The sequence below is a fragment of the Cryptomeria japonica genome, chromosome 8, assembly GCF_030272615.1.
Source record: "Cryptomeria japonica chromosome 8, Sugi_1.0, whole genome shotgun sequence".
In the NCBI taxonomy this organism is placed as follows: Eukaryota; Viridiplantae; Streptophyta; class Pinopsida; order Cupressales; family Cupressaceae; genus Cryptomeria; species Cryptomeria japonica.
Genome location: NC_081412.1, coordinates 25,873,420 through 25,881,674, shown reverse-complemented (window position 1 = coordinate 25,881,674; position 8,255 = coordinate 25,873,420). Strand labels below are relative to the sequence as shown.

The window sequence follows — 8,255 nt, the reverse complement described above, 5'->3', positions numbered from 1 at the left end:
TCAAATAAATAAAATAATTCAAACTAATCTAAACATCTTTTAAATAAATATGTTTATAATACATAATACATATACTAATTATAAACCTTCCAAATATACTTCTAAACACTTATTGTCAATACAATATATTAAAATTTTTCCAATATAAAATAAATTTTCTTTGCATTTGGAACTTACGTGAACGACACTGTTTTCTCTAATTAAACAACTCTTAGTATTCTTGTAGGGCAACCATCTTTTTTAATGTTTAAAGAGTTTATTTCCGTATAAAGGATATAGATCAGTGGTCATTCCCTAATCAACATGGTATAAACTTCAGTCTGACAAAGGGAAATTCTGCGATAAGAAAATACCCAATAGTGGTTGGTTTTGCATTAGAGAGCAATGTCATATTGGGTTTATAACAGGGTAGAATTTGATTTTGATGGTGACTGGAGAAATTCCCAGGTAATCTACAATGACTTTGATTGCAAATGGCTGGAGGAGAGACTGGGAATCTTTGTACCAGAAAACGAAAAGGATTTGAAGGTAAGAGCAAATCACCTTGAACAAATTGTTGAGGCTGCTCGAGAGGACATGGATGCCCAAGACGAGTATCTGTTCTTTAAGTGGAGTCAAGCAGATGAAGATTATGTATACGACTTGCCCTTGATAAAGATTGAGGAGAAGTTACAGTGCTTGATTTGTATTGAGGATATGGAAATAGGAGAGATGGGGAAAGAGTTGCCTTGTGAACATATTTTTCATGATGGCTGTATTGAAGAGTGGCTATTAGATTACAACCATGTTTGCCCAATCTGCAAATTTGAGCTGCCAGTAGCCGAAATTGATGAGAACTAAACTAATTGGGCATAATTGGGTATATCGAACTCTGGAATATGATAAACACGAGGTGAGTACATCTGGGGAAATAATTTTAATTATTTATATCTACAAATAGACATGAGAAAACGCGTGTTTTGAATCACTTCCCCAAAAATTAAATATCTTTGTCAGAATGATCAGTAAAAAAATTCAAGTAATCCTTTAATTCTTTTGTAAATGTGTATCTGTCTATTCAGTTGGTGTAATTCTGCAATACTGAATCTTTACGAGAATTTTGTGTAGCAAGAGTAATTAGCCCTAAAGTTATATCTTTTGAGTGAATCTAATTGGGTATTAGGGTTTAAATTTATTGAATTATATGGTACTAGGGTATATATTCCATTCGATTTTTGCTAATAAAGGATATATTTAGTAGGATAGGTGTTATGACGAGTTAAATTCACCTGGTGCATGGGCATACCAGAATTAGTGTATTCATTAGATTAGAATTCTTTATTGGCCAAGAGCAATTGCCTTAGTTTTTTTTTCAAAGAAAAGGTAGGGTTAGAAACAAAAGAAGGAACTTGATTGGCCCTAGCCTCACTTTTGCTTGTGGAAGGATGTCTGACTGTTCCGGGTGGGCTACATAGTTTTCTGGGAAATACTACAATCTAATAAGATAGAAATATAATAGATCTGAGTTAAAAAAGACTAATAGATCCTCTTAGCAAGTGGTATTGTGTTCGACTATCCTGGGTCTACCGCATAGTTTTCTGGGAAGTACCAGATACTGCAAATATAATCTGATAAGGTTGAAATAGAATAAATCTGAGAAAATAAACTTAATAGATCCTCTTAAGTAATGGTCCGAAGGAGAGGGATAGCTAAAGTTTCTAAGGTGCTGCTATTTGGCAAAGCGTAGATCTTTTTGTAGCAAGGTGGTGCTATGGAATATATGAATAAGTCCCATGGAGGGGGCTCAAGCTCCTTTTTTCAGGTACATTCTTAAAATACTCTGAATATATAGAAGCTATAGCCTCTTTCTCCAATGGAACTGCATTCTTGAATTACTCTCAAAATACTCTGAAAACAAGGTATCCTCTTCCCCATGGGCTAAAGTCCCCTCCTCCATGACACAAAGTATTCCCATCCCCCATGGGCTGTAGCTCCCTTGCCATGGGAGGGCATCGCATTTGTAAAATATAATGAAAATAAAGAATATGTAAGATACTGTACTTAAAATAGAAGGATAAATCTGGGTTAGCTTAAACATAAAGTTAATTGGTATTTGAAGGCTTGATTCATGTTATACTCAAACATATCAATTGTGATCAGCATTAGTAGGATATTGCATGCTTGATTCTTATAACAGCATCTCCTGCATGTGTAATCATTATAGTCTGTTCAAGCTTATTTTTAATATTTTGGCTCAATTATTATTTCATTCAGTTCTAACAAACTCCTTTTTCATGATCTCTTAATTATTGAAGACATACATGACTGATGTCTGACTTACTGCAGCACATAAACTGAGGCTTTCAGTAGTTCGAGGCATATGTATTCTGTACTTATTTATAATATTCTGAATTCACAAGTTCTTTTTCAACTGCATAGAGCATTCAAAGATTTTGTATTTTAGACCTGGCATGGAGACTCTCCTCTTTTGTCTGGTTTTTTTTGGTAATGCATCTGCAGTATCGTTATTCAATGCTAATAAATCTAAATGTCTACTAGTGGCCAGTGGAACCAAATGAATAGAAAGGCACAAGTCCAAGTAGACAATAGGAATGCTAGAAGCCTGCACATGATTAGAATAGGTCAAGAATATGAAATGCTGAGAATTTTAGAGACAGAATTACGAAGCAACAACATATGTGAGGTATGCCAATCAAACAATTTTTGTGTAATAAGGCTAGCCTCATATTTTAAGTGCTACTCGTGGAAGCAACAGCTAGTGATAAGGTCCAACAAAATATTGATCTTCATAACAGCGTGTAACTCGATGAGTTTCAACAAAATAGTGGCAAATGAAGTAATGATTTTACATATTCCTTCTTCACAAATGGATACCCTCGCCACTTTTACCAATGCACACAATTTCCTTGTAATTCAGAAAATTAGCAATCTTGGCTTTATAAAAGCAATGCCCTCATTGCATACCTGTTAATCTTAGGCAGCTTTACAAGTCAAAAACTGTCAAATTTTCCTCATTTTGTTATTCAATTTCAGCAAATGCAATTTCTTGATTTCCATACCGCAAAGCATGTAAAGGAGCTGCAATTTTAGAGAAACGGGCTTTGAATCTCATATATATGTTTGGATGGTGATTACCTACCTGTTCAGTGTGAAACAACAGAGGTGCCTGACTAACTATTTGGAAGTCCCAAAATCAGATTAGTTAGAGTTATTCGTGATTTTCTATACTGACTGCGTAAACTAGATAGACTAAACTGTAATTCAGGCCTATGGACCTAATCACTTTGCAAACTTATGCGTCATTAAAGTTAACAATTGATGTTTTTTTTCAAGTTTCCAGTACTAGATGCAAATGTTCAATATGTTATCAGTAATTAGGGTGGATTTTCCATGTCTTTCTTCATGAACAAACCCTTCCAAATCTCAATATATAGATGCTGTTAAATTTGCCGAACTATAGAAAAAAGATTCCTTGTAATTACAAATCTAATAATACAAGTGTGCTTATCAATCTAAGGTAACATATAATAACCAGTAAAGAGAGCAGGGAAATAAGTTACAACAACAGTATGACTTGGAGAAACCTCTAGAAGAGTTAATGTTGAAATTCCTTAGCACACTATCTCAAGTGCTGTTACAAATGGTTTACTACCTTTTCAAGGCCTTCATGGACATTTTTTTCCTAAGAACAACATTTTCCAAACACCATACAAGTCCTGAATCTGTTTACACTCCTAATGATAGCATCACCCCACGAAGACATAGACTAAAACAATAATGGCCTAACTCAATCAATTCTGCCAGTTCAGTAAGGAAAACTATTTCCTTTTTTTAAATGATGCTTTTGGAGATTAATGAAAAAAAGAGAAACAAGAGGATGTTAGAAAGAAACCCAAAAGATGCTTGAAACCAAAACCAAGGAAGTTGGTATGCTTGAACTTCCCAAAACAGCACGGATTGTCTTTTTGCGTGTTTGGGATGAGTTGCACAATGGTCGAAACCATTTGTCATTTTTCTTTGCATAGGATGAGTTTGATAACAGGTGAAACTATTAAGCAAGTTCAAGTGTGGTCAAACTCATCACCCATGCTATGTTCTTGTCCAACTTAAATAGTGTCTGGGTCACTTAGTGCACATTTATCTCTGTTATGCTACAAAATCTGATTTCTACAACTCTATTTCAATTACTTTCTTGCTTAAATGAGTCATCATGAGTAATATGGATGCCATTATTATTTGTCATCTCTAACCAAAGACGTCACAGAATTCAATCAAATCTCATCATCATCTATCCCATGAAAGCAATATGGATGTCATACCTTGCTTTGTAAAGTACTTTGTTCGTTGCAATTGATCAAACAACCAATATGATGTTGAAGGTGCGTATTCTTGATGTTTATCTTGTAGAGGGATCTAAAATCTAACACTTCGTGATCCATCTTGTATGGATAGAAAGCTCATGGATGACCTGTTAATGTTAGAACCAGAAAGGTAAGACACAACAATCTGAAACTTAAAAAAAATCTCACAAGAACAAGATACACAAAATTTTATCCCAGGAAAACCCTCCACCTGAGGGCGAAAAACCCAGCCACACCAAAAATCAACCTTTATTAAAGGCACAAATTTGATACAAAGCTTCACAAACTTAATCACTTGACAATTAACAGAATAAGTCGATAATGTCTCAAACAGCTGATAGCTTCTACACTACAGTCTGCACGGATGATCACATATTAATATAGACTCTCTCTTGAGAACTTCACCCCCCCCCGAAAGCACAAACAACAACATGCCTTTTAAAGAGAAGACAAGGCTCAAGATATCTCTTGTCGGAGGTAGACGGAAGGCCAAAAGACACCATAAGTGTATCAGCAGTTACTTAAGCTACATAGACAATCTTTATATCAGATGAAATGCAAAGAGGAAAGAAACCGCTGCCAGCACGCATGAGGCTCCCATGAAGTCGCAAGTCAAACATGTAGGTCGGTGACAGTTATTAAGGAAGTTGTTACACATCAACTTCTCTTGAAGTGTAGGAAGAAACCATCGCAGTCATAATGAAATCTCTTGCTGCTAAAACATTAACACTCCCTCTTAGCAAAGGAGATATCATTTACAGATTTTCAACTCATAGAGTCTCTCAACATGACAAGCACAATGGCTACACCCATATGTGTAAAAAACAAAACTTTATCATGGATTCTCTCAATGTGATAGCATCACGGATTCCCTCAACATGATGTTTACCATGGCTACTCCCATGTGTGAAATAAACATAAGCTCTCATCATGGAGTCACTCAACGTGATGTTGTCGTGGAGTCTCACGACATGTCATCCACTATGGCTACTCCCATGAGTGGAAAGAGCAATAAGGGCTTTCACCTCAAATTTCTCCATCATAGAGAAAAATGCATTACAAGGGCTTTCACCTCAAATTTCTCCATCACAGAGAAAAACGCATTACAAGGGATTGCACCTCAAATTTCTCCATCATAGAGAAAAATGCATTACAAGGGCTTGCACCTCAAATTTCTCCGTCACAGAGAAAAATGCATTACAAGGGCTTGCAGCTCATACTTCTCTCACAGAGAAGAATGCATTAACAAAATCTTCATGATGATGTGGCTCCTTTTGAAGCTGAAATGTCAGACTCCCTTTGAAGCTGAAAAATCAGGCTCCCTCTGAAGCTGAAATCTCAGGCTCCCTCTCACTGGGAGAGCCCTCTTGTCTCAATTTTAATATCTTCAATGTTGTAGCGATCAAGAAGTATGTTGGAGCATACCCTAATTCCAAATCTCCCACCAGTAGAGTGACCAACACTTCCAACAATATGAAACATAATGATAGCTCAGATGATGCTCATATATAGCATTCAGTTGGAAGTTCACAAACACATGCTATGCACCTAGAACATGTGTAGTCTCCACCTACAATAATAAGCACAAATAGAAATAATGATTCACTATTCCAATGTTACGAAAATTCATGAACATCATTCAAATATAAAATAAACTTATCTCTTTATTGCCAGTTCCCATTGAGTTAGTACTATAGTTGAGTCTTATCTTCTCATAAGACTCCTCCAACATTGTTCTTTATATCAAGAATCTTTTGGTATGCATTAAGGTCTGCTCAAATATACCACATACTGAGTGTTCTCTCCTTAGAACAAAACAAAGATTGTAGATTATAGCAACGACAACAATGTGATAAATGCTCATAGTAAATACAAGCTGATAGGATGCAGATGCCAGATAAGAGCAACAACATAGAGAAGTTGTGATCTTGTCCTTTCAAAACAATGAAGTGGACCTCACACAATGTGATACCCAGATCAATCACATTGCAGAGATCCCATCGAGTTTTGTAGGGCCGCTCAAGAAATCTGAAATAGGAAGAAATGAAGTCGCAGCTTAGAGAAAGGTGCAGTCTTTAGAAAAATATAGTTTGAATAACACCAAACAATAAACAAGCAACCCTACAAGAATCCTGAGACCTCCTATGAAGGAGACTGCCTCAGACGTTGCTCTGATACCATGTTAATGTTAGAACCCAAAAGGTAAGACACGAATTTGAAACTAAAAATAAATCTCACAAGAACAAGATATACATAATTTTATCCTGGGAAAACCCTCCACCTAAGGTTGAAAAACCCAGTCACACCAAAATTCAACCTTTATTAAAGACACAAATCTTATACAAAGCTTCACAAGCTTAATCACTTGACAATTAACAAAATAAGTCGATAATGTCTCAGACAACTGATAGCTTCTACACTACAGTCTGCACGGATGATCACATATTAATATAGACTCTCTATTGAGAACTTCACCCCCCCTAAAGCACAAACAACAACATGCCTTTTAAAGAGAAGACAAGGCTTGGAATATCTCTTGTCGGAGGTAGGCGGAAGGTCAAAAGACACCATAAGCTTATCAACAGTTACATATATGTCGATACATAAGCCACATAGACAATCTTTATATCAGATGAAATGCAAAGACGAAATAAACCACTGCCAGCATGCATGAGGCTCCCACGAAGTCGCAAGTCAAACATGCAAGTCGTTGATAGTTATTAAGGAAGCTGTTACACATCAGCTTCTCTTGAAGTGTAGGAAGAAACCATCGCAGTCATAATGAAATCTCTTGTTGCTAAAACATTAACATGACCGACATGGTGATTGATAACACCTTGGTCTAGTAGCTCTTGCAATTAATTGCTCACCGCTATTTACTAAGACTAGCAATTATAACCCAGTAAAAATGGACATTTAGGCAACATTTGAATATCATGCTTCATAATTTGGAGGATTGTGTACACCCAAAAAAAATTAAAATTCAACCAACAACTTAACTCTAAAGAATGAAAAGAATTGCCAACCATTCAACAACACACAAGGAAATGGATCTTAAATTGTAAAAAAAATTCATTAAGTTTTATATGGCAAAGACTATGCCTGCAATGCTATATCCCATTACTAAAGAATTGTAGGAAGTAGATTTTTTTGATCGATAGCAAGAAGATGAAGGAAATTTAGGGATAGTTAACAAATATTAGATCTTATTTAGAGGAGGAATATCCTAGACAATCTTCTTCTATCTCAGAAAAGTATGGTCATCTACATCGATAATCTAAGTAAGATGAAACGAGATGATATAGTTAATATTCTATTAGAAGGAAGACAAAAACATGTGTATAGTAAACATACTTGGAACAACAGTTTGTTTTAATTTTAAATGCAATCATGAAGAAGTTCCTTTTTTAAAAGGAGGTGCTAAGATTCAAATAGAACTTTTCAAAATTATCATCACATACAAGCATCAAGTTAACAATATTTGGATATTTAGAGAATAATTTACTGGAAAATTATTGTTAAAGCGTGAGGCTAATTAATCACCATGCTGAATTTTGTCAAAGGGTGAGATCATCTCTTCTACTAGGTTTGTAAGGCAGAACAATTATGTTGTGTAACTCAAATATTTCACAACACGACATTTAAAAATGTTTGGTTTATGGAATTAACCAAAATTTGCAAATAATTGTGATTAGAAGATGATTGTAAATATTATTGAAAGCATGCATATAGTTATGTAGAAATGCACACATTATTTTAGGAATGAAGTGAATCAAACTTAAATAAAAAACAGTAAGAGTAAAGAACAAGATTGTGATTCAAAATAAAGAGGGTCATCCCTTGATGTTGTCATGCACAAAGGTCTCTTATTCAATATGAAGTTAAATAGTTAAT

At 35.2% G+C, this 8,255-nt stretch overlaps 1 protein-coding gene across 1 annotated transcript; it reads left to right on the top strand.

The window, feature by feature from the left end:
- Positions 1 to 266: 266 nt before the first annotated feature.
- On the top strand, positions 267 to 1,030 carry LOC131078559 (uncharacterized). Its single transcript, XM_058016284.2, has one exon. It carries the CDS (start codon positions 385 to 387, stop codon positions 838 to 840), a length of 456 nt encoding a protein of 151 aa, XP_057872267.1. The 5' UTR covers positions 267 to 384; the 3' UTR covers positions 841 to 1,030.
- The last annotated feature ends 7,225 nt before the right edge of the window (positions 1,031 to 8,255 follow it).